The 19125-nt window shown below is 37.6% G+C and overlaps 1 protein-coding gene across 7 annotated transcripts in view; it reads left to right on the plus strand.

Moving 5' to 3' along the window:
• Positions 1–19125, plus strand: part of Mast2 (microtubule associated serine/threonine kinase 2) — a 185785-nt gene that overhangs the window by 119174 nt on the left and 47486 nt on the right. For all 7 annotated transcript variants that reach the window (XM_026397772.2, XM_026397768.2, XM_026397769.2 and 4 more), the window contains one exon: positions 6466–6557. In XM_026397772.2, coding sequence (XP_026253557.2) covers positions 6466–6557 — 92 coding nt within the window. The remainder of the gene's footprint in view (positions 1–6465; positions 6558–19125) is intronic.

The raw sequence follows: 19125 nt of genomic DNA on the forward strand, positions 1-19125 counted from the left end.
TGAAGAATCACACAGACTTTAGGAACGAAAGAAGCAGGCATACAGTATATAATTGCATTTATATGAAATCCCAACAGCAAACAAAATTAAGATATGGTAATAAAAGAAAGTGGTTGGGGTTGGGAGGTGTGGTGGTGAGTGGAAAGAGACACAGGGAACTTTCCTGGTTACTAGAAATATTCTGTTTATCATTTGTGATGTTTTTATATGGGTAGAATATGAATTTTAAAGAAAGGAGTTATGTTTGTCAAATGATAAGTTTACATAAGATAAAGACTACCCTGTGTGCATATATGATTACATGACCTGTGTAACTCTATATCATGTACAACCAGAAGAATGAGATGTTATAATCTATTTATTTTTGATATTTCCAAATGCATTCTACTATCATGTATAACTAATTAGAACTAATTAAAAAATTTAAAAATATAATAAAGGTCAAGATTTACATACATTTAAAAAAATATGAGGACTGAGAATTAACCGTTGCTAGTATTGACCTTGATACCAGTAGTTTCAAAGGCAAGATGGGAATTTGTGTCTAGAGTGGGGTAAAGAGAAACTGTGAAATTAAGAAGACAAGATACAAAGCAAAGGCTCCTGTATGGGATTTTTCCTAAATAGGAGAACAAAGAAGTGAGCAAATATAAAGGGGGATGGGGTTACCTATGCAAGTTCTTCTCCTTTTGTTTTAAATGGAATAAATGTCAGCACATCTTTATGATGATATAAATGATCCAGGAGGCAGTGGTACAAGAGGCAGTGGGGGAAGATTGAATAGGGACATGAGTGGAGTTGAATTAGATGTTTCCTACTTTTATTTCAGGTGGGAAAGGAGAGCATACAGAGTAGGTGGGCTAGAAGATTTTTATAAGGGGAGTATGTAGTAGTGCTTTATGTTGTTTTTTTCCTCCCAGTTAAATAAAAACCAGAGATAGCAAATGGTGAGATTTGGGAGAGGGAATTAAAGGTTTGAGGAGAAGATGTGAATTAGTTTTCTTGGAGAGGGCATAAACACATTACTAGGTAAATGTAGTAAGGTTGGCTAGTGGTAACAAGAACCCACTTGATATTTGTCGCTATAAATATAATTAACCTCATTCTATGGATGCAGGTGCAAACTGGATGGACAGTTGGGTTTTAAAGGGTTTGGATTTCACTAGATGCATAATGTGTTTTATGAAATCCAACAACAAACAAAATCTTACTACCTCCTAAGGACATCACGAAAGGGTGATATGGTGTTCTTGGAGAATAGCAAGACTTCATTTAGAACTAGAATTTAAAATGAACCTTCAGAAAATAAATTAAGAGCTGGGTGCTATGGCACATGCCTGTAATCCCAGCAACTTGGGAGGCTGAGGCAGAAGGATCACAAGTTCAAGGCCAACTTTAGCAAGACCCTGTCTCAAAATAAAAAAAATTTTTAAAGTGGGGGGCTGGAATATAGCTCAGTGGTGAAGTGCCCCTGGGTTCAATCCCCAGGGAAAGGAGCAGTGGGGTAGGTTAGTGAGGGGAAAGAGGAGGAGGGGAGAAATTGAGAATACAGGGAGTTTGCTGATGATGTGGTTCAAGGAGGCACAATATAAGCTTTTCTGAAAGATCCAGGAATGGGAGGAGACTGTCAAGTTTGAAAATGGCCGTGGACATTTAAGGATGATGATCATGGTAATTAGGAATGTGGATTCCTCATGGTGATTTCTTAAGGGAAGCTGTGTTATCAATTCTAATCATAATCTCTTTCTTGAAATTGATCTCAACCCTTCTGGTAGGTTTTGCCACATTTTCAGTAGTTCTTCATTCCTTACAGGATCTGGCTGTGACCTTCCTGATAGCTTTCATGACCTACTTCTTTTCCAATTTTCTACCACCCACTCTTGACCTCTTCACTCCTTCTTGAACATATCAAATTTGTTCTTATCTCAGTACCTTAATCTTTGCCTTTCCCTCTGCCTCCCAGCTCTTGTTATGTGGCAGTCCTTCAGTCATTAAGATTTTTGATCAAATATCATCTCCTGGTCAAGACCTTCCTGACTACCACTGCTTCCAATCCCATTCCTGTCTCTTATTTCCTTCTTTTCCCCTTCTTTCTATTCCCTGCTTCTCCCTCTCTCTCTTTTACTGCGTACTCTGTCATTTTTTTTCTTTTTCTTTTTTTATTTTTTAGTTGTGGATGAACACAATACCTTTATTTTATTTATTTATTTATTTACTTACTTGTTTATTTATTTATGAATGATGCTGAGGATCGAACCCAGGGCCTCACACTTGCTAAGTGACATGCTCTACTGCTGAGCTACAACCTCGGCCCTACTCTCTCATTTTTCCTTCTTTTCCTATGGCACTATTCACTCTAGTTATAAGGACAGTCTTTCTCTTATTTCCTCCTGGTTCCCAGCACCTACAACAGTGCCTTGTGCATAGGAGATGTTCAATAAATATTTATATGGATGAATTATAAATAATCTTTAAAATATAGGCTGATTTTTAAATAAGTTCATGCACAAATTTCAGTAACATCTTGCATGAAATTGATCTTCACCATGATCTTGTTTTCCCCAACCAGGAAAAAAAACCTTATTAACATGTAATAGAAACCAGTTTTTTTGTGTTATTTTTTAATTTGTTTTAATTAGTTACACATGACAATACAGTGACCTTGACATTCATACATTTGATTCAGGTGGGATATAATTTCTCATTTTTCTGAGTGTACCAGTTGCAATCATATTGGTCATGCAGTCACATATATACACACAGTAATATTAATGTCTGTTTCATTCTACTATCCTTCCTATCCCCCCATCTCCTTTCCTCCCCTCCCCTCCAATCACTTCTCTCTACCTAATCTAAGGTAACGCTATTCTCTCTCTCTTTTTTTTCTCACACCTTCATACATGTGTTTTGTATAACGATGAGGGTCTCCTTCCACCATCCATGCAATTCCCCTTCTCCCTCCCTTTCTTTCCCACTCCTCTTCCTTATGTAGAGGTAATTTTCTTACCCTGCTCTTTCTCCCTATCCCATTTTGAGTTACCCCCCTTATATCAGAGAAGACATTCGACATTTGTTTTTTTGGGATTGGCTAACTTCACTTAGCATAATCTGCTCTACTGCCATCCATTTCCCTGCAAGTGGCATGATCTTATTTTTTTTTTAGTGCTGAGTTGCCGCAGTCTTGGCTGGGCACAAGATCACGAGCCACTCACACCTTGTAGATTCAAACAGCAATTCTTTATTCCCGAACTCTCACCGGCCTCTACACACGTTCTGGGGAAATCCAAGTTCTGCTCGCACAATTCACGACCCAAAAAATACTTTCTCAATTCCACGAGAACTCAACGGGCACTCAGGCAGCAGGAACGCCCTATTCCCAGCAGTAATAACCTTAAACCTGGAACTTCCCTAAACCCCGATTGTCTTAAACCGGGAACGCCCTAAACCCAAGGAGCGGGATACTTCCTCAGACCTGCAGGATACACCTTAAACCTGGATCCACCCTGGTCCTTGAGCAGGGTCACCTTTCTCAAACACACATGCACGGTCACAGCGGATTTCCAAGGCAAGTCCATTTAACATGGGGTACGCTGGCAAGGAAATTTCAATGTGTCATTCCTACTTGGCAATGGCCCTCAGCACTGAGTAATATTCCATTGTGTATATATGCCACATTTTTTTTATCCATTCATCCATTGAAGGGCATCTAGGTTGGCTCCACAGTCTAGCTATTGTGAATTGTGCTGCTATAAACATTGATGTGGCTATGTACCTGTAGTATGCTGTTTTTAGGTCCTTTGGGTATAGTCCGAGAAGAGGAATAGCTGGGTCAAATGGTGGTTCCATTCCCAGCTTACCAAGGGATCTCCATACTGTTTTCCATATTGGCTGCACCAATTTGCAGTCCCACCAGTGGTGTATGAGTGTACCTTTTCCCCCACATCCTCACCAGCACTTATTGTTCTTTATCTTCATCATGGCTGCCATTCTTACTGGAGTGAGATGGTATCTTAGAGTAGTTTTAAGTTGCATTTCTCTGATTGCTAGAGATGATGAGCAATTTTTGGTATATTTGTTGATTGATTGTTTTTTTTTTTTTTTTTTAAAGAGAGAGTGAGAGAGGAGAGAGAGAGAGAGAGAGAGAGAATTTTTAATATTTATTTTTCAGTTCTCGGCAGACACAACATCTTTGTTGGTATGTGGTGCTGAGGATCGAACCCGGGCCGCACGCATGCCAGGCGAGCGCGCTACCGCTTGAGCCACATCCCCAGCCCCAGTTGATTGATTGTATATCCTCTTCTGAGAAGTGTCTGTTCAGGTCCTTGGCCCATTTGTTGATTGGGTTATTTGTTTTTTTGGTGTTTAGCTTTTTGAGTTCTTTATTTACCCTAGAAATTAGAGCTCTATCTGATGTGTGAGGGGTAAAAATTTGTTCCCAGGATGAAGGCTCCCTACTCACCTCACATATTATTTCTCTTGCTGAGAAAAAAACTTTTTAGTTTGAATCCATCCCATTTGTTGATTCTTGGTTTTAATTCTTGTGCTATAGGCATCTTATTAAGGAAGTTGGGGCCTAGCCCCACGTGATGGAGATTAGGGCCTACTTTTTTTCTATTAGACACAGAGTCTCTGGTTTAATCCCTAGATCCTTGATCCATTTTGAGTTAACTTTTGTGCATGGTGAGAGATAGGGATTCAATTTCATTTTGTTGCATATGGATTTCCAGTTTTCCCAGCACCATTTGTTGAAGATGCTATCCTTTCTCCAGTGCATGCTTTTGGCACCTTTGTCTAATATAAGGTAGTTGTACTTTTGTAGGTTAGTCTCTGTGTCCTCTATTCTGTACCATTGATCTACTAGCCTGTTTTGGTGCCAGTACCATGCTGTTTTTGTTACTATTACTCTGTAGTATAGTTTAAGGTCTGGTATAGCGATACTACCTGTTTCACTCTTCCTGCTTAGAATTGCTTTAGCTATTATGGGTCTCTTATTTTTCCAGATGAATTTCATGACTGCTTTTTCTATTTCTATGAGGAATGCCATTGGGATTTTGATCAGAATTGCATTGAACCTGTATAGTGCTTTTGGTAGTATGGTCATTTTAATAATATTAATTCTGCCTATCCATGAGCAAGGTAGATCTTTCCATTTTCTAAGGTCTTCTTTTATTTCTCTCTTTAGGGTTCTGAAGTTTTCATTGTAAAGATCTTTCACCTCTTTTGTTAGGTTAATTCCCAAGTATTTTATTTTTTATTTTTTGAGGATATTGAGAATGGGGTAGTTTTCCTCATTTCCTTTTCAGAGGATTTGCCACTGATATACAGAAGTGCCTTTGATTTATGGGAGTTGATTTTATATCCTGCCACTTTGCTGAATTCATTTACTAGTTCTAGAAGTTTCTTGGGTCTTCTAAATATAGAATCATATTGTCAGCAAATAGTGCTAGTTTAAGTTCTTCTTTTCCTATAGTTATTCCTTTAATTTATTTCCCTATCTAATTGCTCTGGCCAGTGTTTCAAGAACTATGTTGAATAGAAGTGGTGAGAGAGGGCATCCCTGTCTTGTTCCAGATTTTAGAGGGATAGAAACCAGTTTTGTAGAAGAAACCTAGGCCTGTTCTGAAATTTATGATAAAATGAGATTACTTACTTTATTGATTAAGCTATTATAAAAATAATAATTTAAAATTTCATAGATTAAGTTAATATTTCCATGTCAAGAACATTAATTTCATGAGATAGGAGATTTATTTATTTATGCATGCTGGAGATTAAACTCAGGCCCTTACACATGCTAGGCAAGTTCCTTACCACTGAGCCCCAAGTCTTGATAACAAAATATTTTAACTTCTGTTTATTTTCTAAATAAAATTGCCTTTTTCCCTTCCTTCCTTCCTTCCTTCCTTCCTTCCTTCCTTCCTTCCTTCCTTCCTTCCTTCCTTCCCTTCCTTCCTTCCTTCCTTCCTTTGATTGAACCCAGGGGCACTTAACCACTGAGCCACATTGAACCACATCTCTAGCCCTTTTTATTTTTTATTTTGAGACAGGGTTTCTTGCAGCCTCGCTAAATTGCTGAGGCTGGCTTCAAACTTGCAGTTCTCCTACCTCAGCCTTACAAGCCGCTGGGATAACAGGCGTGCACATGGTTTTCTTCATTTGATATGATTTCAAACATGGTTGTTACCCTTAGAGAGCTTCTTGTTTGTTTAAGAAGCAAACCAAAACATTGGCAAAGCGCAATGGCAATACAAGACAAAAGTCAAGGCAGCAACAAAATTTATTGCAAGGTGGAGCACTAAATTATGTAATATAACTGGGACAAGCAGTAATTGCTGATTAAGTCCATTTAAAATGGTATACTGCTCAGCCCATATACTAGTGTCACTCTTTTGTTCCTCCATAGCTACTCAAGGTCTCTGGGATCATGGTGTCCCTGTTATAACTGACATTTTGCTTTCATTGCAGTTGTCGGACAAGTAACCGCAAGAGCTTGATTGTGACTTCTAGCACATCTCCTACACTACCACGACCACACTCCCCACTCCATGGCCACACAGGTGAGTGCTAGGAGGTTAAGAAAGATTGGATGAAAGAGTATCCACAGAAGCCACTTCAGTACATTACATTGTCACATCACTAATTGAAGCATACAAGAGTTTATGAGTTTTTTTTTTCTTTCTGTAAAAGAATGTGATCAGTCTGCTTTTGACTCTTAGTAGCTTCTTCCCTTGTCCTCTCAACATTCCTTTTAGACTTGTACATATTTGGGGGCCACATATATATCCTGGGTCAGTGGCCAGGATATATCTTTATATATGCTAGAAAAATCTTTATAGTTTATTCCTGATTTTTTAAGTTTGTCAAAAAGATTATATTAAATTATATTAAATTTAATATATAAAAATTATATTAAATATGCAAGTAAATTTAAAAAAAAGAGTGAAGTTAAAGAGTCTCAGACTATCTTATGGATGCAAATTTCAGAATGTAGATTTGAGAATATAATCTAATGTCAAATTAATGTAAGGCCCTGGGTTCGATCCTCAGCACCATATAGTGTTTTCTACCATGTTATGGCTCCAGTATCTTGGGCCATGTAATGAAGGTCCAGTAACATTTCATCCTACCATGCCCAAGGATCAAGGCTCACAGAAAGGAATCTGGTTAACTTTCTCCCCGTTAGACTAGGAGGAAACAAAAATAAGAGGAATATTTGTTTCAAATTGATTTTACATATTGGAACTAAAGCACATGACTTCATGCATTCAGACTGTCTTCCATCTGGAATATACATTCCACATAATGTAAGTATCAATTTACATGCCTCTGACAGAGGAATATATAAAAATGATGAGGTTTACATGAACTCAGCCACATTACTACTTCCAGGGAAAGGCAAAGACTTCATTTGAGGACTTAGGGATGTATTTGGTCTAGGCATATTCTTATGTCCCATGGGAGCCAGAACAGCTTTGTTAAAGGGACTGCTGTATTGCTACATTGTTCTTTGCTACACACTGTTTGTAATAGAAATTCTAAACCTGGTGTTAATGGAAATGTAACAGACTTAGACCCATAGGAAGCTGTTCAGAGATTGCTGCCCAGATTTGGTAATTCATGAGTACTGTCGTCCTAAACCTGGACCCTCTCTTTGGCCAATAAAAGGGGGATATTGAAGTTGTGAAACAGGCTGGTATCAAGCTGAATAAGATAGGTCTCTTTCTCTTGGGTTTATCTTCTTGCTCATAGTTTACTGAGTCTTTGAAGGGAGAAAGAAAGAAAGAATGCATATGGATTAGTTGTCAGGACCCCGAGAATCTAGGGATTCTGAAACTGAACTTTGTCCTTGGAAGAAAGGTCTCATCTCAAACACTGGATTAGGTCATATAGTTTCTCCTGCTTTTGTAGTTTATAAAAACTCAGCATGCATCTGACCTAGCCTTTTTAACATATAGAAATAAATTTAGCTTGTCTGACTTTGTACATAGTTTCACAACTGTAATGTGAGTACTAGGCAGTAATTACTATTGGCTGCTCCTCTCTGAGATGATTATCTCTTTATTTAGATTGCTGGCAGTTAGAGTTTATGACTAAATCTTCCCTATTCAAGTGGCTTTGATTGAGAACATCACCTGGCCTTTTCAGTCTGCCTGGATCCATGGACTGTAACTCCATTTTTTGAGTTAACATGTGTAACATGCTTAGAACTTTATTAAAGTTAGGGTCATCTTAGCAATCAACAGCACAAAGTCCAGGGGAGGGGAGTAATTGACATTAAACACCCAATACATGGCTCTAGACTATACTTAACCAGCTATTGAGAAAGACAGCACTGATTGTTCCTCACAGATCAAATTTGACATTAGATTATATTCTCAAATCTTATAGATCCTGAAATTTGCATCCACAGGATATTCTGAGACTCTTTAACTTCACTCTTTTTTAATTTATTTGCATATTTAATATAATTTTTATTAAATTAAATTTAATATAATTTAATCTTTTTGACAAACTTAAAAAATCAGAAATAAACTATAAAGATTTTTCTAGCATATATAAAGATAAAAATGTTATTAAAAATAAATGTTTCTGCAAATCAATTTCCAAAAGAAAAACAGTTAGAAATTAAGTAAAAAAGTGTCTTTTTAAAATGTAACCAACAATTTTGATGAAAGTGGAACTTGTATAAGGCTACCCTGTTTGTTGAATACATCAACCCATAGGGAAGTACATAGCTGTGTGTGCTATGTACTGCACGTAGTATTCAATCTTAAATGAGCTGCAAGTGACATTTATTTGACTTAAAATACTGAACACGAGAAGTTAATATATTTTGTCTGAAACTGTTCCATTAACCAATAGCACTCGTTTTTAATTCAATCAGATAAATTATAATGTTATTCATATATCTATATTAAAGTAAAAGGAAAGAAGGGAGGAAGGAAGAAAAGAAAGGAAGGAGAGAGAGAAAAATAAAGGATAAAGGAAAGAAGGAAGGAAGAGAAAACAAATAAATAAAATACTGAGTAAATGAACAAATGATCACTTTTGTTCTAAGAAAATTCCATATGTGCTTAAGCTTTGTTAGGGTCAGAAGTATACATAAAATTCCTATGTTTAAATTCTAACCTCAACACCTAAGCATATGACTCTACTTGGAGATAGAATCTTTTTTTTTAATATATTTATTTTTCAGTTTTTGGTGGACACAACATCTTTATTTTATTTTATGTGGTGCTGAGAATTGAACCCAGGGCCCCATGCATGCCAGGCGAGCGCGTTACCACTTGAGCCACATCTCCAGCCTCAGAGAAAAATAATATTTATTTTTTAGGTATAGATGGACACAGCACAATACCTTTATTTTTATGTGGTGCTGAAGATTGAACCTGGGCCCTGCCCGTTCTAGGTGAGCGCTCTACCACTGAGCCACAACCCCAGCCTCAGAGATAGAATCTTAGAGAGGAATTAAGTTAAAATAAGGTCATTCAGGTGGCCCTGACCCATTATGACTAAAGCCTTTGTGAGAAGTGTGTGTTAGGACATACACACAAAGGAAAGATTTTTTTTTCCTCCAGAAATACTGTTGATCCTTTATGTTATTTCATTAATAATTGTCAACTTTTAAATGAAAAATCTTGTTCTCTGGGAGGAGAACATTGGTTTAAACGAACAGTGAATTTAAATCTATTCTCTTGTATTTTCGATTCTTATTACTCCAACATGTGTTTATGTTTTATATGTGTTCCCATATGTAACAACATATTGTGTAAACAAATAAAATGTTAGTAATGAATAAGATTTCTGTTCTATAAGAGGGGAGTTTTATTGAGTCAAATGTTAGGGCTTACATAGCTTTTTTCTCTTTTATTTTAATTAAATTATTTATTCTAATTTGTTATACAAGATGTCAGAATTCTGCATAAACAGCTTTCAGCTTCAGTAAGATCAAATCAATAGGTACTTAGCCATCTGGAAATGGAAATTTCCTAATTCTTTTTGTTTGTTTGTTTTTTGTGGTTGATGAATGTTTCTGAGGTTCAAACCCAGGGCCTCATGCATGTTTGGCAAGTACTGTACAACTGAGCCATATCTCCCGACATCTCTAGTTCTTCCTTTCTTTCTCTTTCCCTTCCTTCCTTCCTGTAAGCAAAACTAAAGACTGTACAGAGATATACCATGTGCCCCCCCCCACTCATATATAGGCTTCTCATTATTAATATCCCCCACCAGAGTGGTACTTTTGTTATAATTGATATGTACACTAGTACATCATTATCAGGTGGTCAGTTATTTACATCAGGGTTTACTAGTGGTGTTTATGTTTTATATGTGTTCCTATATATACAACTGTGTATTTAGACAAATGTATAGTGATATGTTTTCAACATTGTAGTAACATACAGAGTATTTTCACTGCCTTCACTGCTCTATTCTCTGCCAATTAATACTTCTCTCCCTCTAACCCTCTAATCCTTTTACTGTCTCTATAATGTTGCCTTTTCCATATCATGTAGTTGAAACCATTCGATATTTTGCCTTTTCAAATTAGCTTCTTTTACTTAAAAGTGTATTTAATGGCTCAAGATTCAAACAGCAGGAGTACTGCTTCTCAGTGAGGTGGGTAAGAGGGAATTCACTGAAATTCAATATTGTAGAGTCAGAGTCTTTTAGAGGCTCTGAGCCAATAAACAAAGAACAAGAATTAGTCGGAGCCAAGCCTGTTAAGGCAGCAGCAGCAACACTGGATAAACACAGAAGGGAATGATAACACGCAGAGAGAAACACACAGTGGATAAATTTGGAGAGAAAAAAACCTGTAGATCAGGGGCTGGGGATATAGCTCAGTTGGTAGAGTGCTTGCCTGTCAAGCACAAGGCCCTGGGTTCAATCCCAGCAAATAAATAAATAAATAAATAAATAAATAAAACCTGGAGATCAGAAAAGCAAACTGAACTTAGCTGATCCAGAGGCTGCTCAGTGAAAAGTGAGCCGTATTTCTTTCTTTTTTTCCCCCATTTTTATAATAATTCTTTTGAATTCTTTATCTGATATTTTATCTACTTCAATATCTTTGGGGTCAGTTTCTGGTGAATTATAAACTTAAGGAGGTGGTGTGTTACCTTGTTTTTTTATATTTCTTATGTTCCTAGTTGGGTTTTATGTATCTATTAGAAAGGAATTCTATTCCACTCTTATGAAGGCCTTTTTAGGGCACAGACTTCACTTGCCAAAGTGTCCTAGAGCTATCTGGATTGAGACCTCCTTGTAGGTGTGGTTCCCACAACCTCTGTGTTAATTTTCTGTTATTGCTGTAGCAATGGACATCTGTAGTTGAGACCTAGGGGCCCACCCCTAACTGTTTCCACTTGGGGTCTGGTTGTTAATTTGAGTTTTTGTCTCTTGTATTCTTTATATTGAAATATAACTGAAGATTGGGTGTCATTAATTTGTGGTTGAACAGCAAAGTCTCTACCCTGTGAATTTGTAGTGTCCCTGTAGGTTCCTAGCAGCTCACAAAACAAGAGGTAAAAAACAATAGCAACAACCAATGTAAACAATATACAATATTAAATTAAATACCCAGTTTCTTCAACATTAATTACTATACACACACACACAAAATGGTGGGGTGAGCAATTGTCAACAGTAAAAATAATAACTGTGAACTAGATCTGGCTTTAAAACAAACAATAGGTATCAATTATGCCATCCACAGCAGTAATGATTGTATTAGCCTTAATTGTGGGGGTGGGATTTATATAACCAATTAATTCTAAAAGATTGTAAAAATACAATTTAGAGAGAAAAATGTGATAGGAAAGTAGAAAGAGTTTATAATTTCAAAAAGTCAACAGAGAGAATGCAGAAGAGATGTAGCAGATGATGGTTATAAGTTCAAAGAAGAAAAAATAGAAACAAAGTAAAGGAAGAGAGGAAAAGAGAATAGTAGAATTTGTTAGCAGAAGAGGGAAAGAGAAACAAACAAATGAAAACAATATAAAACAAAACAAAAATATACAAACCAAAAATCCTAACCCTCAAAAGATAAGGCAAGGAAAAATAACTACATTTAAAAAATGCTAAAAATGAGAGAAAAAGAAATATGTATGTATGTATATGTCCATGAAAAAATCAGCACAGCAAGAGAACACACACACACACACTGCTGAAAAGGAAAAAAGAATGAATCATTTCCACTGAGGTGGTCAAAATAGTTGATGAGAATGGATGGTCAATGTCTATATCCGACTGTCTTTCTGTTTATTCTTGAGCTATGTACTGACAGCGAGAACAAGGACTGGGGGTTGTTAACCCCTTCTTTTTGTGTTGCTTTCTGAGCTGCCAGCTGAGTAACCCAGGACTGAAGCTGGTTGAAATGAGTTGCAGCTTCCCTTCTCACCAGTATGAGGTGGGATGGAATGGGAAATACTGTCAGTTGGAGTTTTGTCTAAAAAGACCAAATTGATGAACTTCCAGAGTAGGCTGCTGCAGAGTTCTGTGAGGGGAGTTCTAGTTGGTTGGGATTAGGTCTAATCAAGCCTCAGGGACAGTGTTGGTGGTATCTGCTCTGGAAAAATTAGATCAACACATCCTGCAGCTGCAGCTTGGCCACATCAAGATGGTAAGTCAGCTCTCTGCTGCTACTTGAGAAACAGAGCACTTTTGAAGCTCCAGTGTACAGTGGAGCCCTCAGGATCATCTAAATTCAGGTTGCTTTTCTGAGCTCAGGTTTTTCCATGCCAAATCTTTTTCTCTGTGTTCTCCCTCCCTCTCTGGTGCCAGTGCTGCTACCATTGCTGCTATCATTGCTGCTGCCACAGTCAGTTGGCTCCAGTGTACTCTTTCTTCTTTGTTTAATGTACCCAAATTTCTGGGTCTCTAAGACACTCTGACTATCCAATATTGAATTTGAATCTCAGTGTTGTATTTCTTAATTGGCAAGCTGACAGGAGCCATCTTGAAAGGCCACGTTGCAGTTTACTGCTGTGGGAACCCAGAAGATCAAAGCAAGCATTGCCATACTGTCCCAGCAAGTGCCTACCTTATGGTCTAGGGTGTACCAAGCAGAATGCATCTGGTCTGTCTAGACAAAACTCTGATCAACAGTTCTTACCATTCCGTCCTACCTTCCACTGGTAAGAAGGGAATAATGAGAGCTATTTTAATCAGCTTCAGTTTTAGGCCACTCCAGCTGGGAGCTGAGTGAGTAAAACAAAAAGAGTAAGGGGTTAACAACCCCCAGCCCTTGCTCTGGCATGGGCATGTTCTATTTCTCTTAGTACATAGCCCGGGAAGAAACTGAAAGGACAGTCAGGCATAGGCAGTGATCATCCATCCTTGTTGATGGTTTTGACCACTTCTGTGGAAAAGATTTTTATTTTTCACTAAGAATCTTTTTTTCCAGTGGGCACAATGGTGCACACTTTTAATACCAGCACCTTGGGAGGCTGAGGTTGGAGGATCACAAGTTCAAGACTAGCCTTAGCAACTTAGTAAGGTCCTAAGCAACTTGTGAGACTCTGTCTCAAAATAAAAAGTTGAGGGCTATAGATGTAGCTCAGAGGTACTGTGCCCCCAAGTTCAATCCTCAGTATCAAAAAAAAAAAAAAAGAATCTTTTTTTTTTCGTGTGTGTGTGTGTGTGTGTGTGTGTGTGTGTTTTCTTACTGTGCCAGCTCATTTTTTTCCTCTCATTTTAAACTTTATTTTTAGTGTTGCTGAGGATATTTTTAGTGTTGCTGAGGATCGAACCCAGGGTCTCACATGTGCTAGGCGAGCACTCTACCGCTCAGCCACAACCCCAGCCCTAGGGTTAAGGTTTTTGATTGTTTCTCTTTCTCTCCTTTCTTTCCCTACTATCAGCCAGATTCTCCTGTTCTTTCTTTCTCCCTCTACATTATTTTCCTATTTTTTTCTCCTCTTTCCTTATAACCATCACTGACTTCACTCTCTCTATTCACACCTTGAACATTCTAAACTTTCTTCTATTACTTTTTTCTCTTACATTTTCTTTTCTCTTAATGAACTGTATTTTTACCATAATTTAGAACTATTTGGTTTATATAACTCCTGCTGCCATCACTCATGTTGTTGCAGTTATTAGTGCTGTGGATGATGTGGTTGGCACCTGCTTTTTACTTTAATCACAGATCTAGTTCATGATTTTTGTTTTTTCCATTGGCAATTGCTGCCTCCCCATTCTTGTTCTGTGGTAGTTAGTGTTGTGAATGTAATAGTAGGCACTGAGTGTTCATTCAATTCTACATATTGTTTGCTTTGGTTGTTGCTATTGTTTGTTTTGTGCTTTTCTTTGAGGTGCTGTGAATCTATAGGGACACTACAGATTCATAGACTAGAGATTCTGCTGCTAAACTCTTTCTACCCAGAAGCACACCTTGTTCCACATACAAGTCAACCACACTCAAACTTCAGCAATACTTTAATACAAAGAATAGAAAAGCATACCCCCCCCCAATTAATGACCAGGCCCTAAGCAGAAATGGCTGGGTGGAAGGGGACCCTCAGATCCCACTCATGGACCCACTCCTATAGCAGAAACAAAATTAACACAAAGGCTGTGGATACCACAATTACACGGGGTCTCAATCTATATGAAAAAAATAAGGTAACACAATGCCTCCTAAAGTTCACAGTTCACTAACAAGTGACTCCAAAGCTATTGAGTGAATGAGATATCAGATAAAGAATGCAAAGAAGGATTATAAAAATAATAGGTGAGGCCAGGCAAGGTGGCTCACGCCTGTAATCCCAGTGGCTCAGGAGGCTAAGGCAGGAGGATTGTGAATTCAAAGCTAGCCTCAGCAAGGCACTTAGCAACTCAGTGAGACCCTGTCTCTAAATAAAATACAAAATAGTACTGAGGATGTTGCTCAGTGATTGAGTGCCCCTGAGTTCAATCCTTGGTATCCCCCCCACCAAAAAAAGATGGGTGAATTCCAAGAGAACACAAACACACAAAACACACACACACACACACACACACACACACACACACCCTGAGGAATCAAGGAAGTCAGTGTAAGATATGAATGAAAAAGTCAATAATGAGATAGAGGTATTGCAAAAGAACAAAATAGCAATCTTGGAAATAAAAGACACAATAAATCAAAAGGCTCAGCTGAAATTTTCTCTAATAGTACCATGCTGAAGACAGAATTTCAGAGCTGGAAGACAAGTGGCTGGCCTTGAACATTTATTTAGACAGTATTAAAGAAAAGAAAATAAGTAAACATGACCAGAATATACAAAAACTCTAGGACAACATTAAGAGGCCAAATTTAAGAATCATTGGAATTAAAGAGAATTGTGAGATACAGGTTAAAGGTATTGGTATTTTGATGGGGATGGCATTGAATCTGTATATTGCTTTGGGAGTATGGCCATTTTATCAATATTAATCATGTCTACCAATGAACATGGGAGGTCTTTCCCTCTTCTTATGTCTCTTCAGTTTCTTTCTTTAATATTCTATAATTTTCACTGTACATGTCTTTCACTATCTTGGTTAGATTTATTCTTAACCTCTTCAGGGAAAAAATAACAGAAAAATTCCAAACCTTGAGAATCAGATGGATGTCCAGATATAAGAGACATTCAGAACCACAAGTAGACAATATCAAAAAAGAACTTCTCCATGACACATTATAATTAAAATGCCTAACACATAGTAGAATTTTAAAAGCCTTAAGAGAAAAACATCAGGTCTATATACCAATAAGGAATCTGCTGAGAACTCCAATCAGCAGATTCATTCACAGTAGCCTCAAAGAAAAAAAGAAAAAGAAAAAGAAAGAAAACAAAACCTAGGAATAAATCTAACCAAGATAGTGAAAGACATGTACAGTGAAAATTATAGAATATTAAAGAAAGAAACTGAAGAGACATAAGAAGAGGGAAAGACCTCCCATGTTCATTGGTAGACATGATTAATATTGATAAAATGGCCATACTCCCAAAGCAATATACAGATTCAATGCCATCCCCATCAAAATACCAATGATATTCTTCACAGAACTAGAAAAAACAGTCCTAAAATTCATTTGGAGAAATAAAAGACCCAGAATAGTCAAAGCAATTCTAAGCCAAAAAAGCAGCTGGAGGCATCACAATGCCTGACTTCAGCTATCTAACTACAGAGCGATAGTAACAAAAACTGCACTTTGCTGACAAAAAAAAAAAAAAAAAAAAAAAAAAACAAGACACATAGACCAGTGAGATAAAACGGAAGACACAGAGACAAACCCACACAGATACAGTCATTGACAAAGGTGCCCAAAACATACATTAGAGAAAGGACAGGACAGTCTTTTTAACAAATGATGCTGGTTATCCACATGTAGAAGAATGGGAAAACTGGTTATCTACATGTACAAGAATGAGACTAGCTTCTCATTACTCCCCCTGCATAAAAGTCAAATCAAAATGGACCAAAGACCTAGGAATTAGATCAGAAACTGTCAACTCCTAGAAGAAAATGTAGGTTTAACACTCTAGCATATGATATCAGACACCAGCTTTCTTTTTTTTTTTTTAAGAGAGAGTGAGAGAGGAGAGAGAGAGAGAGAGAGAATTTTTAATATTTATTTTTTTTTAGTTCTCGGCGGACACAACATCTTTGTTGGTATGTGGTGCTGAGGATCGAACCCGGGCCGCACGCATGCCAGGCGAGCGCGCTACCGCTTGAGCCACATCCCTAGCCCCACCAGCTTTCTTAATAGGACATGTAAAGCTCAGGAAATAATGCCAAAAGTTAAAAAAATGAAATGGCATCAAATTAAAAAGCTTCTGCACAACAAAGGAAACCATTAAAAATGTGAAGAGAGAACCTACAGAAATGATAGAAAGTCTTTACTGGCTACTCTTCTGACAGAGGATTGATTTCCAGAATATATAAAGAATTCAAAAAATTTAACACCAAAAAACCAAATAACCCAATTAACAAATGAACCAAATGGCCACTCTCAAAAAGAAGAAATACAGATGGCCAAGAAATATATGAAAAAATGTTAACATCATTAGCAATGAAAGACATGCAAATCAAAACTACCCTGAGGGCTAAGGTTGTGGCTTAGTGGTAGAGCGTTTGCACCTATGAGGCACTGGGTTTGATCCTCAGCAACACATTAAAAAAATATAAACAATAAAAAGAAAACCCTAAATAAACAAAATAAAGATATTGTGTGCACTCACAACTAAAAATACACATGGTTAAACAAGTGCTCTATCGCTGAGCTACAACCCTAGCCCATAAAGGCTTAGTTATAGCTTTGCATATTTAAAACTAATATTAAAATAATCTAAATAATCTGTGCTTTTTAGAGTATATATCTTACTCATAATCAACTAGCATGTATCAATGATTTACTATGAGGTCAAGATTTCACAAATCAACAAGGAAAATGTAAAATATCTTTTTTGTGTTATTGGATTCATAGTCTGAGATATTTAATTTGCCTTCTGGAAACTGGTAAGTACTTTGAATATTATATAAAATGTTTTAATTTTTTTAAAAATTGTTGCCCTAAATTGGGTACATGGGTTACGTGTAGTACCAGCATCTCAACAGACTGAAGCAGATGTATCACAATTTCCAGTCCAGCCTGGGCAATTTAGCAAGACTCTGTTTTAAATATTAAAAAATAAATAAAATAAAAAGGGTTTGGGATGAACCCTGGGTTCAGTCCCTAGTACCACCCACCAAAAATTGTTGCTCTGAAGTTTGTGATACAAACTGACAAATAATCTTAAGTCTACTTTTATACACCAGTATACCACTTCATCTTATAATAACAAACCTTATAAAACCAAAATATACTTAAATCCTTCATTTTACTTACACATATACATACACACACACCCCAATTGAATACATTGATGCCACTTATTATTTTAAACAAACCTCCCATTACCTGTTAGATGGATTTAGAATGAGAAAAATAAGCAGCTGGGTGCAGTGGCACATTTCTGTAATCCTGATAACTCAGGTGGCTGAGGCAGGAACATCATAAATTTGAGGCCAGCCTCAGCAACTTAGCAAGACCCTATCTCAAAATAAAATGCAAAAATAAGTAAGCTGGGCATGGTTACACATGCTTGTAATCCCAGCGGCTTAAGAGACTGAGGCAGAAGGATCACAAGTTCAGACAGCCTTAGCATTTTAGCAAGGACCTAAGTAATTTAATGAGACCCTGTCTCAAAATTTAAAGAGGGAGGATCTGGGGATGTGGCTCAGTGGTTAAGGGCACCTGGACTCAATCCCTCAATCCCCAGAAGGAAGAAGAAAGGGGGAAGGGAATAGAGAGAAATTTTATTTTATTTTCACTTTTTCCTCCTTCCCTTCCCTTCTCTCTCTTCCTTCCTTGCCTCATAATTGGGCATTGAACCAGGGGCACTGTATCACTGAGCTATTTTTCCCAGCCCTTTTTATTTTTTATGTTGAGACAGGGTTCATTAAATTGGCCAAGCTGGCCTCGACCTGTGATTCTCCTGTCTTTGCCTCCCTAGTAGCTGATATTGCAGGCATGTGCATCCATGCCTGGCCACGTATTCCTTTTCTGATGCTTCCTCACTCTTTCTGCAGGGCTTAGTTTCTCAACCCTTGTAATTTTCCTTCTCTCTGAATTTTTTTTAACATTTCTTAGAAGGCAAGGTATCAAAATCCCTTGTTTTTAGTTTAAGAAAATATTTCATCTTCATTTTTTAAGAATAATTTTCACAAGGTGAAGATTTTAAGTTGGTCTTTTGCCACAGTCTGGCTGGGCACAATTCAGGAGCCACTTGTCAAAAGAAACGAACTTTATTTTTAGAACCATACAGGCCAAACAAAACAACTCCTCAGGAAAAACCCTCAGAGCCCAACTGCCACCACCAGTTTCCCACAAGCCTCTCCCTCAACCACAAGCCTCACCACCTCCCACAATCCTCCTGCTCTTGAGGCCGATTGGCTGGGTTGCATGGGCGGAGCCAAAAAAGTCCCCCAATGAGCAGCTCCGTGGTCTGAAAGGGCAGGGAAACAGCCCAATGAGCATTACCGCAGAGGAGCCAATCAGCTAGATGTTGCTGGGGCCGCTGTTAGCCAATCATCAGCTGGCAGTCTGAAAGG

The sequence above is a fragment of the Urocitellus parryii genome, chromosome 11 (assembly GCF_045843805.1).
Source record: "Urocitellus parryii isolate mUroPar1 chromosome 11, mUroPar1.hap1, whole genome shotgun sequence".
Taxonomy (NCBI): Eukaryota; Metazoa; Chordata; class Mammalia; order Rodentia; family Sciuridae; genus Urocitellus; species Urocitellus parryii.